General features: G+C 36.4%; 2 protein-coding genes across 4 annotated transcripts in view; both read right to left on the reverse strand.

Annotated features, from left to right (window-relative positions):
- The window catches only part of METTL9 (methyltransferase like 9), a 23,620-nt gene extending 20,996 nt beyond the window's left edge, over positions 1-2,624 (reverse strand). Inside the window, exon 1 of the mRNA XM_026082981.1 lies at positions 2,568-2,624. Within this exon, the coding sequence (XP_025938766.1) occupies positions 2,568-2,624 (57 nt within the window). The remainder of the gene's footprint in view (positions 1-2,567) is intronic.
- Positions 2,625-5,548: 2,924 nt separating this feature from the next.
- LOC112974388 (transmembrane protein 180-like) lies at positions 5,549-22,364 on the reverse strand. Of its 3 annotated transcripts, XM_026083286.1 has the most exons (7): positions 22,305-22,364; positions 19,966-20,147; positions 18,475-19,209; positions 15,623-15,777; positions 14,015-14,098; positions 12,854-12,997; positions 6,353-6,482 (listed from the first exon to the last, which is right to left on the reverse strand). In XM_026083286.1, the coding sequence occupies exons 2-7, from the start codon at positions 20,116-20,118 to the stop codon at positions 6,353-6,355; spliced, it is 1,401 nt and encodes a 466-aa protein (XP_025939071.1). In that variant the 5' UTR covers positions 20,119-20,147; positions 22,305-22,364. The 3 variants fall into 3 exon arrangements, with proteins under 3 accessions (XP_025939072.1, XP_025939073.1, XP_025939071.1); XM_026083287.1 differs by lacking the exon at positions 22,305-22,364 and having other exon boundaries at positions 5,549-6,482; positions 19,966-20,118; XM_026083288.1 differs by lacking the exons at positions 14,015-14,098; positions 22,305-22,364 and having other exon boundaries at positions 5,549-6,482; positions 19,966-20,207.
- Positions 22,365-22,965: the final 601 nt, after the last annotated feature.

Here is a 22,965-nt window from a genome sequence, read left to right on the forward strand (position 1 = left end):
AGGCGCGAAGCCTCGCGAGGCCTCGCTGGGCCCCGCCGCCACGCGAAGCCCGCGGCCGCCTGCGCGGCCTGGCGGTGCTCAGAGCGCCGGTGCCTTGGCGCGCCGCCTCGTCAGGGCGGAAGGGACCGAGCGGCGGGGCTTCCCGGGAGCCACCCGCTCCCGTTTCAACGGGGGGTTTCCAAGGGAGGACGAGCTGCTGCATGACATAGGGCGCCAGCGGCGAGCAGCAGCCTCGGCGTCGCCGAAGGCCTCCCCGAGCACACGGCGCGCTCCTGCCTGAAACCAGGCCCACCTCGAGCCAGGGCACCTCCCCGGGCTTTCTGTCTCTCGTTACTCTCATCAAGGTGTAAAATTTGGGGATTACTTCTTTAGTTTGAGAAATTCCTGACGTTAAGGGCAACAGGCACGGAGGCGATGTGTGCAAAACCCCCAAACATAACCGTTTAAAGATAAATTGGCCATTACAGAGTTTGCACTTCAAAGGGACTTCTGTGTGCATGCAGATGAAAGCCTACACCTCTTTAATATGAAATTTGGCTTCAAGTCCTCAAACATTGCATTTTTTTTCTTGTAAGTAACTATTTTGCAATGGCTCAAAGTAAACTGTTGCTGCTAGTGTGGAATTCTTGCGATGTTTTGACCTAAAAAGGTCTCTTTAAATTTGCAGCCTTGGTTCTACAGCAGGAGCGCAGTCACTGTTCAGAGCAGACAGATCTGAGGTCGACTACATTCCCGAATTTCTCCCCAAAGCGGTGGGGTTTGCATGCAGAGGAAAGAAGTCCATGTGTAGGTAGGAAAAGATGAACTTGAGAGTCAGGCTCCTGCACGCTATTTCTGTGCATGGGAACGTGGAGGCACAGTGGAGACCAGCAGATGAAAATGTGTTCTGAAGGCAGCTAATACCCCCAGAAAAAGGATAGCCTGGAACAGACAATGCTTATCAAAACATCTTAATCTGGGACAGGTCAAGCTGGATAAAAGGCTTCTGGCATTTAATACAGTAGCTTATGCCTTTACTAGGACAAAAGCCTTAGTTTTTGTGGGTTTCGGTTAGGTGTTATACCACTGTGCCCAATTATGCTCTAATAAACAGAGGTTATTCATGGTAGTAGCACAGAAGGTGAGGAATACCATATCCAACTGAAAGAAAACCTAGACAAAGCCCATCTCGTTAATCAAATTCCAGCTGAGTGTGGCATCAAGGCTACCATATCTAGTCTCTCAAATTTTTTTCTTAATGAACACAAGCAATTGGCATCTTTCCTTTTGATCAGATTTGAAAGGCTGGAGTTTAGCCCCTTAATTTCCTGGTAAGGATGACACGAAGTCAAACCACCACAGGATCCTGGCTTCTACCTGGAAGATCCTCTGATCAAGCACTAATAAAATCCAACCTTGCTTAGCCTGGGAAATCAAGAGAACCAGAGCAACAACAAAATATTGCCAGAGGATTTTTCTGTTCAGTTTATTTTCACTGATGTTCAGCCTCCTTGAGGAAAGTTTTTGACGTGAGAGCTTTGGACAGTTTTCCAGACAAAGATTCATTTTTCTCCAATAGCTAGACAAGCAAGATGCCTTTTCAGTCTACTACTTCTTATTTGGTTTGGGATCAGGACTTTCCTTTCTCTGTATGTTCTTGTTTGTAAAGACAGATTAGCTTATTTCTCCCCCCCCAGGAATAAAACAGCTTTATAATCAAAATCCAAAATGACAAAGCTAAATTTGCTGCTTTTTAAACAGACATCTGCTTGCAATGTGTAAACCACTAAATAAAATTGCTTCAAGTTAGTTGTATATTGTTCCCAAGGAAATATAATTTTATCACAGGAAAAATATGTATAATGAATTGCATGCTGAATAAATTAAGAAATATGCTAGTTTTCATCTCTGTATTGTTAGTATACAACCTGGTTAAGTTTTAATGAGATGTTTCAAAGTTCCTACCCCGTATTACATTGGTCATTAATATTCTACTGTGATAGTTGTATACTAAGCATATTTTTCTCTTGGCAGGCTATAAAAAATGTACTATTCATGCACATTTAGGTAATAATTTTGATGTACTGTCATTTGCACATATGCTGATGGAATTATAACCTGAATCGATTGCTGGACAATCTCAGAAAACTATTCTTTCTAGAAATGTATGCATACATCATTCAAAGCAATTAACACGGTTGGGAGAGGATTTGCAGGAAAAAAAAATCAATTTTTTTCCTTGTTTCTCCTCAAAATTTTAGATACCTCTTTTTCATGTTGGAAAAATTGCATAATTTATTTAATGCCAAGGGCCCCAAAGGTCCAAAACATATCCAAAGGTTTGAATACTTACCTATAAAGGAATGTTTTTAACAAGACTGCATTCACTTTGTGGAGATCACAGGGAACCTTGTCTTCTGGGGCAGGACTCACAGTTACAGGGCTAGCTCCACAGCCTCATGTATTCTAGGATGTAAATCTGCAATTTTCCCAATCAAGCAGAGCAATAAAACAACCTTTGCTTCTGTTATTTAAGTAGTAGTAAGAAAACAATTACCAGAAAGAGGTCTTTAAGATAACCAACCAACCTTATCTAAAATCCGCTCTCCCAAAGGTAACCCACGAAGCCCAGTTTCTTCACACATGCCTCCTGGTGCCTGTGGGTTCATGCAGCTCTCTAAGACAACTCCCGGCAACTGCCCTAGTCCACGTTCTGTGTTCCTTTATAAAATCGGCTGGATTTTTTTTGATTGCATGTATTACTGAGCTTTCTCCTGAGCTGGCATAATACTGTAAGAAAAAGCTCCTAAGTATTTGTGGAGATGTGGCTTATCTTAACTGTTCCTTTCCCTTCCTGCTTGTCTTCCCTGACAGCCCCCATTAAGCTATACAACTATATTCAAATGTAAACATCCTACTAACTGTGTCAACATAGCATTATTCATGAATTACTGAGCAGTTCCAAAATCAGCACAGCAGGAGACAGGGAAGGTCATTTCGTACAAGAAGAGAACAGACACAGGACTGTAACCTCCACAAAATATAAATCTAATTCTTTCCTACTTAAAATTACATACTTTTGTTGTCACTTATTCAATCTGTTTTCACTCTATCACTAACCACATATTATATTACTACTATATGATTAGACTAGTGTCTAGACTAGTGTCTATAGTGTCTTTAGTGTCTATTAGGTAACATCTTTTTAAATCCAAGACACCTTTATCTATTGATTTTCAATAAATAAAATTCATTCAGTGTATTAAGATCTAAATTCTGAGAATTTGCACAGGAACTCTATGAACTCAAGCATCAAGCTTCTCATTCCACGAAGTTATCATAATGTTTCCCATTTTATATTATACACATTTAAATCCTCTTTATCAATTATGAGGGTATTTTAGACACTCTTAAATTACCAAGATTAAATTGTGGCATTTTTCCAGCAGGAAGACTTCAAGCTCAGATACTATTAGCTAATGGGGAGTGAAGGCAGACAAACCAGCTGCTGCAAGACACTGTACTTTTGCATTTGATCATCCTTTACTTGATTCATGGCCAAAAACAATCATGTAGGTTTAGCAAAGGATAACAGAGTTTAGTGGATGGCTGAGAAATGGAGAATAAGCGATGTCAATCATAGTGTATTGTCAATCTTCTATTGCTAATTCTTGTATTAAGACTACTGCCTGAATTTAACCAGTTTGCCAGCTCTCTTTTGGTTTGACCCTTGCTGTGAAGAAAGGTGCTTTTTTCCTGTCCTTATAGCAAGAGAAATAGGACAGACAAAGGGAGATTAGTCTATTCTAGTAATTTGTAGACTTAATTACTATTTTACCTGTTAAATTATTTGTATCGTATTTCTAGGATTTGTTTTCTCAATGAAGTTACTCTACACAGTTAATCCCCCATTTTTAAGGCAGTCTCACTTAAGAATTTTTTACTGTTTACTTTTCCTATATCAATTCTGAAGATGTAGCAGTTTAAAGAGGCTATTCAAGCTACACCTTCAGTCATGTCACCCCTTACTCCTTTTCTGAGCAAATAAAATGGTAGCTTTACCCAACATTTTCCAGAGAAATTGATTCTGACCATTTCAAAGAACTCTTGGTATGTTTTTGACTGTTAAAGCTGCTTATTAGCTTTCCTGTTGTATAGCACGGTACTTTCCCAGTTGAACTCTGCATTCAAATAACTTTATATTAGAACAAATTAATAAACACAGTCATCTAAGAAACACTGTATTTATGAAGCAATAACATTTCCTCCTAGCAGAAAATACATATTCTGTAGGAAAAAAGGATACACACATGAAAATTAGGAAATACTATCAGAGAAACTAAATAAAAAAAACATAAAAAAAACTTTTGTAAATTATTTATGACCACCTTGAAAGGAATGGTCAGGGAGAAAACAGTTTCATATAATGGATCAAAGACTATGTGAACATAAATTCTTTCAGATTTTTCTCTTTCAGTAACCACATCCACAAAACAATAAGAATGACAGGGGTTCCTAGCTAACAATCAAATCATGCTGTTGGTTTTTAAAAATAGATTACTGCCACCAGGGAAAAATTCATATAGACAACACAGTGCATCTTTTAAAATACAGAATGTAAACATGCAGTCTATGTCTGTTCTAGTATTTTTATAAATATTCTTTGGATATGTAAATACACATGACACTTGTATGTGTGCATAATGCTATTAGCATCTACAGTGCAAATCAATAATGGTATCTCTGGCACATCAGAGAGAAAAAACAGATAAATGCAACTTAAAACTTCATCACACTTCTGGCTTCTTACATTTTAACATAAATCTTCATATCATAAGATTCATTTGGATTTCTAAATAATATATAAAAATGATATCCCACTTTTTCACTCAGATTTAAAAGCACTTTACATATTACAAAAAGCAGGGAAACAAAGTTGTTTCTACTCTGCAAATGGAAAAAACTAAGCACAAAAGAAGAGCTATTTTTTCCAAGATTGATATGTCAAATCTCAAACCTCTTAACTCAATTATGCCAGTGTCCGCCAAAATGCACAGCAAATTCTTACATTCCTTTCTCTTCCAAGTTACCTATCATGATAAATGTAGAGCCTCAGAAATGAAGAGTCTAGATACATACAATGCATCTTCTTGTACTTTCAAGTAACTGGCACTCGGTAAGAGAGGTGGTTCTAAAATTAAGTTTCACCAGGCAAAACAAAGAAAAAAATGATGGTAGATACTTAATGTATCTATCATTACACAATTTGAAAACCACTGTTGCTCAAGACAGATTATCTAACCCTGGATATATTAGAGGAAAAAGATGATCTATTAAACAAGAGTATTGTAAACATGCTAATGTATCTTATCATTACAGCATGTGTGAAATAAAGAGAGGAGTCCATGTTTCTAAAATGATGTCAAACAGAACCTATTTTTTATAAAAATCATAGGATCTATGTAAAAGTTTAAGACTGAAAAGATTTTGGTAAGGATAAATCAGAAATTAACTGTCATCACATCAAATGGGTCTGTCAATCCCACACTACTAAGCAGGCAGAGTTTGATTCAATATATGTGTGCTTAGATTTGTCCCGCTAACTGAACACTACTACATCCATATGCTAATACTTTTCTTACCACAATGACATTTTGTATAATGTACTGCAATATAGTACCTTCAAAAGAAGAAGTATGGAGCTTTTTCCATAATCAGCAACACTTTATTGAACAGCATTTTAATCTTTTTTTTATTTAGTCTTACACTGACTTTTACAAGGCAATTAATTATCTTGGCTCTTCCTGCAGTAGCTGACAGATTTGTCATGAGATTTGGCCAGCTAGATACTAACTAAATTTTTCTGTCTCCCCGTCTTCCCTGAGGGACGTCCATCCAGGCTTTTCCTGGCAAACTGCAGAGATGTGCCATTTTATCAGGTACAGCAGAATTAATCCACCATCTTTCAGTAAGCTTAAGAAAATGCAGTTCCCTTGAGTTCCAGGTGCTGGGCTGGGATTCCTTTACCTGATCTGCCATATCCTTTCTTCAAAGAGTTGACAGTGACCAGTATGTACCAGAAATGACTTTATTAATTTAGGGGAAAAAAGCACATCTTCCCTGTCTTCCACACACCTGTCACATTCAAATGACAACTCAACTAGAAAAAACTCTACACAGACTCGGAATATTAAGGCTGAATGTGATCTGTGTTATATTCTACATACACTGAAGAATCCAGCTTTATTGAAATGGCTCAAACTGTGTTTGGTCTAATAGTCCATTCAATGCAGTTTTGCTTTTTCACATTTAAGACATACTACATCTCTTGTGTACAGTTCAGCAGAAGATTTACAGACCAACTATTAAGTATTTAGCGTACACTTGTCAAATGACTATTCTGGATTGAAAAATGAGTCCACGTCAGGATCTGTATGACTGCAATGCAAAGTGGAACCAGACAGATCAAATAGAACATGGCATCATGAAGACCTAAAAACAAACTGGTGAAGAAAGTGAAAAGACACCTTTCAAGATGAGGAAGAAAGAATTGACTTTTATAGCCAATTCATGGCAAAATTAAAAAAAAAAATCATTCAATTACATTACTGTGTATAATCACTTTTAACTAAATATCTCAGACAAATATGCTTCAATTATATTTTCTGATTCTACATACAGATACACATTTTATGCTGCTTGTTCCTTTCATAATAGTTAGTAGGAAATGAGATAAGTAACAGATAAAGGGTTAATATTAAGATACCATAGGCAAGCTAAGAAATCCTGTTCTCTGCTTTAGTACACATCTGTATTACATAATATAAAAATGAATTTAAAGCAATATAACCCAGTTACAGAGCAGGACATCTAAAAATGTTTAGTAAGACTGAAAAATTTGGAAGAGAAAGAAAAGCAGAAAATAGAGGCAAACATTATAATATGAAACTATTTTTATTTAACTATACTATTGCTATTGAACATTTGCTAATGAGCTGTCCACATAGTATGTTGTTGTAGTTGCTAAATGCTATGTAGAAGTCATGACTAATGCACAAAATTCAGTTACGGTGTAATGGGCTTTTAAAAACATTAAGACTAATTTCATTTATTGTTTTAAAATAAATGATTACAAGAAAATTTAAACCATAAAAGTAATACATGTGAAATTAACACTGAAATTCTGTTCTATTCTCATGGATGCATGGTATTTTCTGGTCTAAATCTTCTCTAACGAATAACAGAGTGCATCAATAATTATGAATCAAGGAGAAGAATGTATGAGTAAAATAAATCCTCTTTTATGAACAGTCTGGTTTCTGACAGCTCAAAGCATACATTTAGGCATTCAGCTAGTAGCTGGAATCATTATCTACTGGCATTCTGTTAATTATTGGATTGTAATTACTTAAATATCAAGAAAGTGAACTCAAGCTGAGAAACAGCCTCTAAATGAACTTTCTCTCCAAGAGACAGTTTAAGTTATTTTCTATTTTTTCTTGGCATTCAGGAATGAGATGGGAGACTCACAGAACAGCTATGGACATTATCCAAAAAAACTGAAATCAGTGCAAATAACTCATTAACTTGAGCAGGCTTTTGAATAAAATCTAAGGGTTACTCTGAATCGTAAAAGACTTAATCCATGTCTCGCTGCATTTAACATAAAATCTCTTGCAACCTCCAACATAAATCAGATTTATTCCTTAGTACATATACACACTCACACAACAATCAGCATTCATCTTACATCATGTACTTGCTAATGCTAAGTAAGAAAACAAACCCCCACAGGTTTACAATTGAATGACTTAATAGCTCGGGCAATTGGATTTAAGAATGGAACCGTTCACTAGCAGGGCACTGATCCATAGCCAATGTTTATTGGCAGTGACAATAATTTATCCTTTGGAGGTTGTTTACTGGCCTGCATTCAATTGCATTTTCAGTGCATCTCCAAGTAAACAAGGGCCCATGTCTTGCACACCACCATCACAACTGCCACTAGTGACCCGTATGAGCAGGGCCAGCGGGGAGGCCACTGATAAACTACTTCCTTACTAAAGATGAGAGCAAGACAAAGGCACAGTTAGCAGGATGCTGGGGCCTGCGCTTTGCCTGTTCTGGCTGCAGGTTTCAGCACTAAAATTCTTGCATATTTATACATAGACATCGTGGGGGACAAAAAAGAATGAACGTCTGCCAAATCACTGAGTTACACTAGTGCAATCCTGATTTGGTTTTAGTGGAACAATAATGGTTTAAGAAAATATTACCTATTGATAATACTATTTATGAAAAATAGCTATAGTATACAGTACAATGAATGGGAAGACATATAATTAAGGGATTAGGATAAATCAAGAGCAAAGCTCAGACTTCATCATAACAATGAGCTGAACCAGCTGAACTTCTGAAACTTCCACGTATACAGTAATTTCTTTGCATATGCAGGAATAAAAAAAAAAAAAGATTTCATGAAACTTACTTGTTGCATTTTAGACATAATGCCCTAATAGCAGTCTGAATAGAATGTGATATATTCCAGTTATTCAACATGAATGCATCAACAGTTCAGAGTGCCTCTAATAAGTAACGAAGAGTTATTGTGACATAAATTCATTCTGAAAAATGAATTTAAAAAGCCCATTTTTAGAGCAGTTAACTGTAGTTGCAGTGGCTCTCCAGAAGAGGGAGATTTTAAACTATGTATCTTTTTCGGGGGTGGGGTGGGGGGGGAATCTAGTATATGGGACAGGTAAGGTTTTACTCAGGATGATGGACCAAAAGGAAAAAAACAGACCAAGACCACTCTCTCCTGCAAGCTATTGATCATATTTTAAGGCTATCACAGTAAAAAATATATATAAAAAAAAATACAAAACCTTAAGATTCCTTCCACTACAAAATGCTTAACTGACGTGCAGTTACTATATTCGCATCATGTATAGTATATGGGCCAACTTCCTCTGTGATAAAGGTTATATCAAAACCCAGAAAGCCTCTAGAAGAGAGATACACTGTTGACAGCTGAAAAGTCCCACTTCAGTTGTGGTACCAGAGGCAAAAACAAGAGATACCTGGATAGGTCATAAGGAAGACGACATCACTGATGCCTAAGAAGATACTAATATTGAGGCAGAAGTAAATACTGGTACTGAGACGTAAGATGCTGGTGATGCTAATGGCCAGTTCAAAGGCTTCAGTACAGAGGAAGGTAAGGACAGTCAAGAGGTCTTTGGAACGCCTGGTCTAATACAGCACCAGGATCGTTGCTCAGTGACAAGCATTTTCTCATTTCTGATGAATCTTAACCATCTGCCTGGAGTTATTATGATACCTCACAGATGAAACACAAGAAGGTGACCAAAGTTTCTTCTCTTCTAGATCTTTATATTCTGCATGAAACCTCTCTACTGGCTTAACAGCTTGCCTGCTCTGCAGAATGCAACTTACCAGAAGCCACCAAGGTGGTGATGAACTATTATCTCAAATGATCTTCCGGGGTAAGAATTTGACTCAGAGCATGCCAGTTGCCCTAACAAGCTGATCAGGAATGTGATCATTTCTGAGGCAGAGAATATATGTGTGCCTATTGCTCAATAGCATGATGGCATCAAAAGACAAGCAAAGTGTAAGAACTGGCAGCTTATAGTTTTGCACTCTAATGAAACAATAATGCAACGTCCTGATCATGGAGAATGTCAAGGAATCTTAATATCACGTAGCTGAAGAACCAAAATGTCATTAACTGGAATGAGGAGAAAGTGTAGGTGAGGTAGTGTCATCTTATGGACTTTTTGCTGGAGATGTAAGAATCAGAGGGCATATGATTTGTCTCAGCAGATATTTTTTGATAAATAGTTTTTTTGATACAGTGTACTAGAAGAGTACCAAAGGCCCAATATTTATGAAGACCACTTCTGAAGGGAGAATGTTATCAACAAAATGCTACCAAATGTACAAGGGAAATAAAGTAGGGGGAAAAGACTCCTCCTCCAAATGGGCTGGGACCTTTTTTATATGCAAGTTAAATTCATTCAAAAAGTTTGTGTGCTCAGGCATTCCTTGTAGCCTCGGGTAAACAATATCTCAGCAAAGGAATAAGGAAATGAAATGACAGTGTTACACAAAAATCAGTGTGAACAAGCAGAAAAGCTTATTTTCATAATTTGTCAACTCTAAACTCATTGCTGGAAAAAGTGTTTTACTACAGCAAAAGCTTGCAAAGCTCTTGAGAATACAAAAACCAATGTTCAGACTTATGATGCTATAGAGAAAGACAAGGCATCTGAACTCTTACTAAAGAAGGAGACATCACTGATGGTCTGCTAATAGTTTTCTCCATTTACACCATATAACATTAACATACAACCCCCCCCCCCAGATATTAAGATACATCTCACTAAGATTTTTTTGCACTGTAAGTGAAATAAATGCTGTAAGAAACTAATGCAACTGTATATAGGAAGCAACTGCTCATCTATTGGTAACTGTAACATACCAGTATTTCCATTGTAATTGAGTACAGGAGCTTTGTTGCTATAGCTTAAGTTCAAGGAAAAATGAGTAACTGAGAATTCAGCAAATAGTTTTTGGTTTTGAACTGCGTCTTTCTTCTTCTCCCAATAAACAGCACTGGTAGAAACTCTAAGACATATTTATTCATGGCCCAAACATGTTGTTAATGCAGAATAAAGGCTTCTTTATGCTATCTCTGCAATTCACTACCACTACACCTAATAAAAGTAAATGTTTGCTAGAGCACTTAATAGATATTGCCAGCTTTAGAAAGAGAGAGAAAGGACACAGCTGAGATTGTATTGGCATGGGTCATATGCACTTTTCAAAAAGAAAGACTGTACACATATGAATAATATATAATGAAGTGTTTTTAAGTGATCTCCTGCATCCAGTTTTTATTTATCCCCAAAGAACTGCTCTGTCCTGAGGCAAGTGTACTTTAGCAGTTTGTCCATGGCTGAAATCTGAGCTCAAGTGATAGGGTTTGAATATATATCAGTAATTTTAGCTCAGTCAATGGTCAAAGTGCATTACCACAGGCAAACTGACTCCCTAGAAACAATCTTGAGTAGCCTCGTCTTTATGGACAAACACACTGTAGTCCACTTGGTAAGTAAGCACTGGATAAGTAAGCATATTTTGACCAGTCCAGAAAATCACATTTTTAATACTGCATTTTTCATATTTCTTCTCCAGAGAGGCTGCAGGATTTATGAACAAGTTGGAACAAATGTCAAATGACTAAGAACAGCCTTGACCAGTCGAATTTGGTGTTGAAGGCTGATGCATACATGCACACAAACATTTACAGAAAATACAGGCAGGATGCTTCATAATTAAAAAATTCTTTTTGAAGGAATGGGCAAGAGATAGGCTGTATTTCAGGTGCTCTTTGATTAACTGATCTCAGTTTTGTACCTTTAGTGCTGTTCCTTGCCCTAGTGGAATAAATCAAATTTCAGCATGACTGAGTGAAAACCTAGGTTTTAGAGACTGAGAATTCAAAGCATTTCAACTGTACATACAAGAAATGTATTGCTGCTATAGTCGTACTGGAAAAAAACACACCTTGAACTACTGTGATTTAAATTCCATCCACACAGGGATCATTTCTCTGGTTGAAAGGGATTGGAACTGCAGTTTTCTTACTTCAAATCTAAATTTTTCTGAATTATATATATATATATTCAGTCCTTTCATATCCTGCATCCAAGTTCAACCTACCACTCTTCTGCAAAAATCACTCATCTTATTTGACATTATAATGAGGTTCATATGCTCTTCAAATCTACTCACTGGCTGGCTATTCATAGACTGCATTAAAATCAAGTTAACTGTTCTCACACATAGCCTCAATCTTAAGCCTTTCTTGCTTATGTCAGGATGCTTTTCTGAAGAATAGCTCTTGCCCTTCTACGTTGTGTCCCTCTTCGTACTTTTTTTTTTTTTTTTTTTAAGAAATTTTCTCATATATGAAACCTTCTCCTGGCCATAGTGGGGACACAACCAGTCTTTTCTCCTTCAAGAGCCATCTCCAAGAAGGTTTATATACAATTGTCTTTTATGTATTTCTCCTCAAAATTTAGGAAAACTATGTAGTTCTCAGGGTATCCATGTCATTCTCTCAAGCAAACCCTACTCAGACTGATTCTTGCCTTTTACTCCTGACTCCAGTTAATCCTTACGTTGTCACTTACTCCTGCTGGTCTTAAATAAACAGCCTATGATCTTTTTGGTGTACTAACTCCATATTTGACTGTTTTTATAAAAGCCCTTGCAGTTCCAATATGCTAAGTGGCAACAGCAGCTTTATGCTGCGTATAAAGTTCCCCTGGGACTGCAATGAAATCATTATAATGGTAAACAATACTGAAGCCAAAATGATATTCCTACTTGAGGCAAATTCCCTCCCTCCAGTGATTATACTGTTTTCTCTCAAACAAAATATATCTTACCTGAAGCCCTGTTAGAATTATATATTTATAGGAAGTAAGTTTATGAGGTAAACAAAACACAGGAGCCAGGACAACAACTGTCCTCGTAAGAAGTGCTAGAAGATCACAAACTTTTTTTTTTTTTTTAATTTTGCACAGTAGAACAGCAGATGGTAAAGTACTGAAATGCATCCTTTTTTTCCTCAAAACTAGGTAAATATCATCATATATTTTGTTTAATAAATTATTTATTCTTTAAAAAATTCTAGAAAACATTTCTATACAGATAAGAGAACAAGTGGAAATTTTTTTGAAGTACTGTTGATGCAAACTAACTGCAGATTACTTTGCTTTTTAGAATTACAGAATTATTTCACTTTAATTTCTATGATTTAAAGTATCTCTTTTAAACTCACCTTGGATCAGGCTGAGCAATTTCACTGTTGAGGTTCTCATATCCAAATTGATTTAATATTGTAACCACAAGCATTGGAGCCAAAGACTGGGCAGGCTTGGTAAACAAAGCATTGGTACCAAAAACCATAGAGGAAAGCGGTGATCTAAAATATTTAGGGGGGAAAAAAAAGAACCCAAATACACAACACCAACTTACTAGCATACATAATCAATTAAAATAGTGATTCTTTAAATTTTGTTTATATGCGAATGCTAACCATCATGATTACTTAGCTTTCTATTTAACACATTATAGCAAACAGAGCAGCTATCATGCTGAAATTTCATTTTCTTTGGAAATGAACGGTAATAAACTTCTGGGGTATATAGAGCTTAGCCCCAATTCTGAAATGACTCAGGCTGGTCACAAAGTTTAACTTTCTATGCAGTGAGTAATTATTGAAGCTAAGCCGGACTGAACAGAGCAGGGAAAAATAATTACAATTTAAGACTTTACATCCATTAGGTATGAAAAGGAGGCAATTTTTTTCCCTTCACTTTCCTCCAGCAGAAGTTCTCACATTGAAGTCCTTTAATACAGTGACCAAGATTGAATGTGCACTAATATAAACATTGATGGAAGTGACAGGAAGTTTTTTGCACTTTGATAAAAATCCAAAGTTGAGAGTTGTAATATGCCATGCCACTGCAGGTTTTATTGATTTTTATTTCAAAGAGATAACAGCAACAACTTAGACTTTGAAGTTTGTACTGTAAGTAGCAGAGGTAAAACTTTCAAAATGCCTTTTCCACGTTAGAAGGCCTTATCCAGAAAATTCCATAAGTAACACTAGATGTATATGCTTACAAAATAAGTCTATTGAAGGTAATAAGAATAAACACATAAAAATTGTAGGACTGGGCTTGTGTTACTGTAGTATAATTTAAACTAGAAACAACCTAATGAACTGTCCAAATTACTCTGCTGAAGTAACTGCAGGGAATTGTACACAAGTTCTTATCTTTACTTATGCTGACTTGCTCTTCCAAAAAGTACTTGTGTTGAGGGCCCAAGATGTCTCACGTTTGCTGCCTTTACTTTGACATAATCTAACTTACTAAAAGAGCAACATGGCAATTATACAGAGTATTTAAAGAAAAACAGTTAAGACTGAACCTACCTCCGTTTGTGTTTTATTAAATCTGCATCAACAATATCTGCCAAGGGCAGATTGAACAAACTAAATGAAGCTTGTACAATTACCCTAAAGAAAGACAAAACATTTAAGATTTTCATAGCTCTTTTATACGCTTTTATAATAAAAAATGTTAACTGATGCCTAACCTGATACTCTAACACATGCACCCACCCACCCTGACATCTCTGCAAACAAATAAAGCTGAAACGTTCACTAAAATATGGCAATATATCTGGTTAAATACCAGTTCTGAAAGCATTATTAGCTCTGTTGTTGTAATTGAGAATTAGAAATCTACATGGAAACTTTTTTTTTCTCTCTCCTTTTTTCCCCTGGAATTCCAAAATTACTTTAGTTTGACTCTGGTGTAAAAAGTTACAAATATTTGTTTGAGATTATGAGTACTAAGTTTTTTAAATTACATGAAACTTCGGAAGAAAGAATAAGTGGAAATTTCTTCTTGAATTCTGAAAAGGACACGAAAAGGACTGGAAAGACTATATCAAAGCCAAATTTTAAAGTAGAAAGATTAGAATAGTAAAAATTTTATATACATTTCTACATATGTATTTACATTATATATGCATTTAAGCAGACACACAGACAGAGCTAACTCTTAACAAACTACTAAATGAAACCATAAACTCAATTATTAGGATTTCACAGGATTTGTATATCTTGTTAAATTTTCATGTGATTAAGTTCTACTTACAAAAGGCTTTGAACATTTAGCACTTTAAACATACAGTCTTTAGGTACCTTGGAAGATTTTCCTGGGGGAATCCATATATATCTTCATCATTTAAAATATGTAGGTAATGAAATTCAATTTATTGGTCACACAATTCAGTGTTACAGTAGCCCATGACTGAAATACTGAAAATAAGGAAAAGGAAACAAAAAGAAAAAAAGGAAGGTAGAAAAGAACATGTAGAAAGAAAGCAGTGGAATAGGAAATGAAGAGAGAAAACGAACTACTGTAACAATATTCTGATACAAACAGGTTTTCATTTTTAAATAAGGTTTTCCATATGTCAAAATGTACATCTATGCAACTATTACTTTTGGGCATCATACTTCACCGGTACCAGTGAAAACTGTGACTTAGTATTGGTTAGCTAACGGATACCTGACTTAACCAGCACCTGTTTTGCAGTGCAATATGCAAGTGCTCAAGGAATACCAAATGAGTTCTGAGCTTTCATAGGAAACAGTCTCCGACGAGTTCCTCTACTGAGACTGTCTATGTCTGTGTGGATGAAATGAGATTCTGCTTCACTAGAAACTGAATTTGTCCCATGTTAAAGTAGATATGTGGCTGGAGGCATGTGGCTGCAAACCTTAATTACTGTATTTATTCCACTGTTATTTTAGGTTTTGGGGTTTTTTTAAGCAGAAATTAAAAGCTGAAGTAGAGTAAAATGAAAACTGAAAAAGTTGTAACTGGAGTTACAACTTTTCTGACAGGTAAAGCAGAACAGAAAGGAAACTGTAAACACAGTGGCAAAATCTTCCAGCTATTAAGAGAAAGTGTGCATTCTGTTAGAATTATTTAAGCATATCTAAGAATAAGGAAATATATTTACTTACATGTTTGTTGTGAGATAAAATGCCAAGAGATAATAACATTCTGGCCCTAGAAAAAACATGACGGCAGCAGCTATTCCTTCAAAGTAAAAGGAAAACAAGATGATTCTGTAATAACCAAACTTCTTCAATGAAGCATGACTGAGAAGAACAAGGCACTGAAAAGATAATATATACATATATATGAGGAAAAGATAGATTACAGTATTTCAGCATTAGGAGAGCTTTAAAGCACAGACCAAACACAAGATACTATAAACTTAAAGTACAATCCAAATAAAAAATACGAACTGAACAAAGAGAACTGCTTACTGGATCATCCTGTGCTACCTCTACAAGGTAAGAATGGTCCACCTTTACTCAAAATTAACCAGCTGAGCACTACTATATTGTGAGGAAAATATTTCCCATATTTCCTAATTATTATTTAATGCCCATGATCTTTACATCTGATATTCCTTAAATAATTAACTTTGCAGTGTATTAACTGGAAACCAAGCATCTTGCCATTTGAAGTTTAACAGCTGATCAAATATATTTTTTGGAGAATCAAATTTTCATTAATATTACTATCTGTTTTCACTGACATTTATAGATATTCAGCATGACCTTTAAGTTGATAAAGCAAGCTCACCAAGACAGTTGATCTAAACAAGTTACTGACTTTACAGTTAAGCAGAAAAAGGCGGATGCCAGTGGACAATGTACGTAGCTGCATTTTAATTCTGCCAATCTTAGCAAGCAATAATCCATGCTGGAAGCTAGTGATGGGCAAATTCACAAAACTTGTAATACTGTAATCAGCACTTATTAACAAAGTGTAAGCTCTTCTATATCCTTCCTCACTTCCCATTTTAAATAGGACATTTTGTAATGCATGATGCTTTTCTCATTACTATATAAGCCTGTATCACTATCTACATGCATGTGGTCCTCAAAACCATCACCTAAGAGAGATTCTCAAGCCCTGTAGAGATAGACATTTTCTCCTTCCTTCTGTGCTACCAAGATGAACAGCTTAACAGTCAAGTAATATTTAAGAACAAGAAGGAATTCTCCTTGTACATTTGTTCCAATATTTAAACACTTTAACACAAGGAATAAGACCAGGACATTACTGTCAGACAGAAACAATTGTGGCAAATACTATTTTGAAGAAGCTCAAGTTTTCTACTTAAACCAATGAGCAGGTAGTATAAAGACCAGGTAAAACAAACCTGAAAAATTGCTATAATAAGGCAATGTGATTGAAGGAAACTAAACATAATCTGAAGCTATTTTCAGGCATTTTGCAGAAACGTGCTTGTATTAGACATGGTAAGACATTATGTAATGCATGTCATTGTAAAAACCATGACCTTGTCTCCCTATAATTGAGAAATAACCCTGTGTCAGGAAGTACTTATGATTTAGGAAATTCCTGACAACCTGCATATTTCTAAGACTACGTATTTCTAAGAAAAATACTATCTTAATGATGCTTTACATTTAAATATGCTTGCATTTGTTTCAGCAACAAGGTTTCCCCGGTACGCAGGTTTTATTCTTGGCATCCACCGCAAGAAGGAACTCATGAGAGAAGCTGTACTCTAGTTTAGTGCAGGCCACTGAAGCACATTCATAAGGGGCTTTATTTTACATGGGTTGGGTGCTTTTTCAGTAAGTGAAGTTCAGGACATCGCCACCAGATAATTCTTTTATTATATCTTGAGCTCAGAGGGACAAAACCTGAGAAAAAAATAAGGTCACAGCAAACTCTCTACGGTTCAGCAACCTTCTAGACAAAGAGTCTCTGGGGAGCAGCAAGAAATGTGTTTTCTGAAAGATTGTTCATTTTACACTGTCACACTGATTTTATCAACAGTAGTGACTAATACATATTGAGAGTAAAGTTATTGAAGCTGTCCTAATTCTGTAATTTCTGTAGTTTCTGATGCACTTCCAAAGAAGCTCATCACCTAACTATTTGAGTTATAAAAAAGCCTATTAAAGCTGTGGTAAGGGTAAAAGTTGAAAAAATAGATATCTAAGAGCTATGGAAGAAAGAAGGTATGCTTAGTATTTTTAGGAGAGAAAAGTCATTTCTTCTGTATTATATAAGCAAAAGCCAAAACTGTTACTAAAATTCTCAGTTGTGTATTCTAGTTGCACTTTCACATATCTCCTTCTAGATTTTACTTATTAAAAAAACATTACAATCTAAAGAACATACAGCCTGATTTTCAGAAATTTTGAGCACCATCAGTACCTGTGATGAAAGTCAGGGTACTCAGTTTTTGAGAAATCCAACAAGTAGTAAACACAGTAGAAGTTTTTAAAGATCCAGTGTAGGAAGTTAGAAGGGAATTAGAATGAGAATTTTCTTATTTACTGCAAATAAGTACATTTATATTTTGTGGGACACATTTTCAGTGATTTTCTTGCTCTCATAAATTACTAGTTTGGGTTCTCTCTTTTCCAGTTCACTGCTTCTCCCCCCATCTCTGATTGGGCTCTCGAAATTGCATCTTTCTCCATTCCCTCTAAACATAGCTGATCACGAAAGCAGACAGCAAAATAAATCTTAATGTATCATTCTCCAAAAGCAGCTTATTTACAGATTTCTTCAGCTCCCATGACTGAGATATCATATATTTCAAGACTGCTTTTAATACCTAATAATTTTCCAGGATTTTATGCAGTTTATCTGGGAAATTTCTGGAAGAAGAGATTATTTTTTCAATCATATAAGACAAAATACAAAAACAAAGAAAAGAATTCAGAATTCTACAGATTTTGCTTTTAGGAACTTTTTATCCTGACCATGTTTTCCATCTTTTCATCTTTTTTGGGAAAAAAAAGGCATTACTGCTTACCTGAGGACAAATAAAGCCTGCTCCATACATGATACTTCTTATTGAGGAAGAAAGGACATCCTTAGGAATGAGATTATCCGCAAAGATCATCATAAAATTGTTGCAAAAGGCTAGGTGGAAGACTTGGAAGAAGTTCATAGTTACAAAAAATAAAAAGTTTTTCTCTGCCATAATCTGTTTGGTTAATGAAATTACGGATGACCAGGAAAGAGCTCCATCACCATTTTCTAGATTAGCACTCTCCGTAGGAATTTCTCTCTGTTCATACTGACTTGTACTATATTTGCCTGTGTAATACATACAACCTGTTGCTAATGCTGCAACCAAAACAGTAAAAGCCTGAAAAGAGGCAAAATTTTCCATATTATCTGATATTAGACCACAGAAGAGAATGCTTGTTGATCCGATTAATGTTGCTACTTGGTTATATTTAATAAGCTGAAGTCTGCTTTCATGTCTCGTGGAAATTTCTGCAAAGAGCGCACATTGCGCTAGAAGCACAAATGTAAGCAAACCATCAAAAGCACATAAAGCAACAATAAGGTGAACACCACTTAGCCAGTCACCTTCCTCATAATGTTTCCAAGGAAACCAAGGAAGCAAAAAGGCTAACGCATACAAGGGAGCTCCATATAGAATTGAAAACTGACGTCTTGAGCAGCATGCGAATTTGGAGTTATCTTGAATATACCCAAAAAGAGGATCATTAATGGCATTCCATACCATAAAAACCACCTGTGACAAACAAGCATGAAAAACAAAATTTATCATTAGTGTCATTTTTCTGCAGAGGCTGTGCAAACACACAAGTAATAAACATAGTATATATTTAAAATAAATCTCTATTCAAAGAATAAAAAGAGATGGAAGCTTGACAGGTCAAAACAGACTCAGAAACAAATTTTCAAGGGTATTTAGATGTTGACAGTATAAGAGTAGTTTTGAAAAACAAACCAAATAAGCAGGAAGGTGCCCAACTCTAGTTGAAATAAACCCGTGTCTCTAAGACCTCACTCCTTCAAAAGCTTATGTATCTGGGCTGTCATCTCACAAACTCTTACAGCAAGTAATTCAAAGCATGAGTTGAGCAATTACATTCAGGCAATTATTTAGGTACTCAAGAGTTGCTCACATGGATAGTAACTTGCAGAATAAAGGCAGTATTTAAGTACTTAAATAGTCCATAGGAAAGCACTAAAGTCAAACATATCCATGAAGCCAAGGTGCAAGATCAGTTTAGTACATTACTTCAAGCTTGAAAGGTAAAGATCGTTTAGCCTATAAAAGTCCAGAGATTTTTTAATCTAAAGATTGTAAACAATGCACTTCAAATGTGCCTTTAATTGCTTATGGATTAACTAAATTTAACATGGAATTTTCGTATAACTATTTGCAATGCATTCAAAGTGAATTCATAAATAAAAAATAACTGTTATGATAATACAGACACATAGCACAACATGGAAATCAAAATATTCTACTGTACAATACCTGTGCTTGATGAAACGCTACTTCTGAAATTTTGTACCGGTTTAGGAAAAGCTTAACATAGTAGAAATTAAAGATACTGTTCATCATTCCAGCACCTAATGTAGTCATGGAATATGCCAGTGCATTAGGATGAATTCCCCAAATAATCTTCATTTTCCAAATTGTCTAAGTCTCTTCTTCCTCTAGTTACAAAAAAGAATTAAAATAATTGGTAGAATAATTTTCCAAAGTAAAAAGACATGTGAAATTTGCTTGTTTCAGAGAAGCAGAGCTGGGTTCTTGGATGAGAATATCCCCATCCTCATTTCTTTTTTTTTTTTTTTTTTAAATGAGCAACACATTTTACTGAGTTGAGACACTGAGCACAAAACTGAATAGGTGTAAAATGTTAAGAAAGCAGTGACATTTCCAAATATAATCAGTGCTTAAAAAACAAAAGAACAAGTAGACGAAAATTCAAAAGCACATAAATCAAGTGGTGCACAGACCCAATACAAAAAACTGCTACTGCAAGCACTAATCTTGGTGTAGAGTTCAAAGCAATTGCAAACATTTTAGATCCTTCTTGCTAGCTACATAGTTCTAAAATTACAAAGAACCCTGCAGGAATGAAGTGATGCAATTCACATCCCTGTGTATTCCATTGTTATGAATGTCAAATGCAGCATGCACTTAGATGAATACTTCCTTTAAAATGAATTCAAAGTTTTGTCTTCCTAATTTTTAATATTACTAGTTAACAAAAAGGAGCCCAAGTCATGGAAGCAGTATTCTCAGCTAATAAACTAACGAAACCTTAAAACAATCAAAACATCTTTTAATAAACATTTTCATACTAGAAAAGAACTCATGGAAATAAAATCTAGAAAGTAACTCATATAGAGTAACAGAGGATTTGGAGTATATCCAAACAGATTCAGCCCAAGGACATATAGTTCTTTAATATAGCAAACAGACCTTCAGCCAACAATTTTTTTAAGATGCTGTCTTTTTCCACATATCTAGCATTTAACTGAAGTATGTTGGTATAAACCATCCAGTGAAAATAGCTAGCTCTGGAGAATCTCTGCCTTTTAAAGTAGCACAATGAGTACTTTCATGTTGCTTGACCAGATTTGATTCTCTAAACCCAATACAAGAATACTTCTCCTAAAATCTCTGTGTTTAACTGAGGCTTTATTCATCTGTATATCTGTTCAAAAGAAGCTGTCTGCTATTAATTTGGATGTTACTTCAGGTTCAAATTTCAACCTTAATTAAGGACACTAACTCCAAACTTTGCAGTTCGTGTCCCATCAATGGTCCACTCTTCGCTTTTATGCATTATATTAACAATTTTCTCCTAAAAGCTATTTTTCAAATATTCATCAAAACATAGTTTATCAAGCTGAACAAGCAAATATTCAAACAAATCTATCAGCAACTCCTTGAATTCCTCATAAAACGATCATGAAAGACACAGGAAATGAAAGCAAGGCTGTTTCCAACCTTCCTGCTGCCTATGGTTCACACCATGGCTAAAGACAGGCTGCTGGGAGGAAGGGGGTAAATTCTTAATCACCAGGTGAGGCCCAGACAAAGGCCGCAGGGACTGGAGAATTGTCTATTCTGGCTAAGGCAGAATACAGAACAGCACTTTTTCCATTCCTCCCAACACAGAAAGCGAACTACTTGAAGAGCAGTAAAATGGGGGTGTATTTTTGTACCTACGGTTAAGATGCTCAAATATGAAACAAGAAGTAAAGAGGAAATAACTTCTCTTTACAGGTAAGGAAAAAAAAAATCAAGCTGACAAACAACTTGAACAAAGGTGTGGGGTTTTTTTAAAGCCAACTTTTTTTTTTTTGGTAAGAGTATGACCGAAGTTGTAGATAATTGAGGATAATAGTGATGTATGTTTTCAAAGTTATTTTTCACAGAGCTATGGCCATAGCAACACTTCCATTTCCAGGTGATGAAATTTTGCATTTTCGCAACAAGTTCTGTTTCAGAAACTATTACTGAGAAACCTAAAATGAAGAATAAGGTTATTGAAATGATTCCCATTTTAAGTGTTTATTTTTAGAAGTATAACATTATAAATTGTGAAAGTCACTATAGAAGCATGTTATTGACAAGTATCACATTTTAAAATGAAGTGTGTATTCAAGCTTTCACAACTACACTTAATATAGTATTTAAGTAGCAGATTTATGTACCAAGGGCACTTGGAAAAGTAGACATTTCATATGTATTTCTTTCTGTAGGATAGCACGGGTTTCCAAATGGGGAATTGTGGCCCCTCCTCCCCCCCAAATTCCATGAGCGCCAAGAAGAAACGTGCTTCGCGCTAGCTTTACCTGCAAATTAATACTGCAAATTCTTCATTCTTCAAATCACATTTGACTCGATTCCTTCCTACACACAGATTAAAAAAGGTCCCCTCAGCTTCAGAAAATTTGGAAGTAGTGTTTCTTTTACAAAATCCTTCCTACAGAGGACAAACAGGCCTCTGGTACCATGACTAATTACAATGCGCAGGATCTGACACAACTATTTACACTAATTGGTACATCTGGCCCTGCACTTTGTTTATGAAACAGGTTCAATTAGAAGTTGAGGTACCACACTTCCTTTCCCAACAGACGTGCTCTTTAATTGTACAGCCATGTACCACGCGCGAGCATCCCCTCCCTCTTCACGGTCAGCCGGCATCCTGAACGCCTTAAGGAGCGAAGCGCCGGCGCTCCGTGACTCAGACCAACCGGCTTCAGGAGTCGCTCACAGAAGGCAGCACAGCGCCCGAGCCAGAGCGGGCTGCTCCAACCGGCGGGACCGCGCAGCCCCCGGCAGCGACGCGGGCAGCGGCGGGAGGCGGAGACCGGACTCCCGGGGGATCGCGCACACGTCGCCCGACCCACGCCGGCAGCCGCCGGGCGGCGCCGCGCTGCTCCAGCGCGACGCGCCTCGGCCCGGCCCTCACCAGCGGCCCGGCCAACAAGGGTCTCCCCGCTGCGCGGC

Source organism: Apteryx rowi, unplaced genomic scaffold, assembly GCF_003343035.1.
Source record: "Apteryx rowi isolate R43461 unplaced genomic scaffold, aptRow1 scaffold_6, whole genome shotgun sequence".
Lineage (NCBI taxonomy): Eukaryota > Metazoa > Chordata > Aves > Apterygiformes > Apterygidae > Apteryx > Apteryx rowi.

Excerpts from the sequence above, each read along its gene's own strand:
- LOC112974388 (XM_026083287.1), bottom strand. The coding sequence starts at position 20,118 with ATGAAGATTATTTGGGGAATTCATCCTAATGCACTGGCATATTCCATG. Across the intron at positions 19,210-19,965 it reads TAGCGTTTCATCAAGCACAG|GTGGTTTTTATGGTATGGAA; the intron begins GTATTGTACAGT and ends TGTTTGTCACAG. Across the intron at positions 6,483-12,853 it reads ATTGCTCAGCCTGATCCAAG|TTTGTTTTTAGGTCTTCATG; the intron begins GTGAGTTTAAAA and ends TTTCTTCACCAG.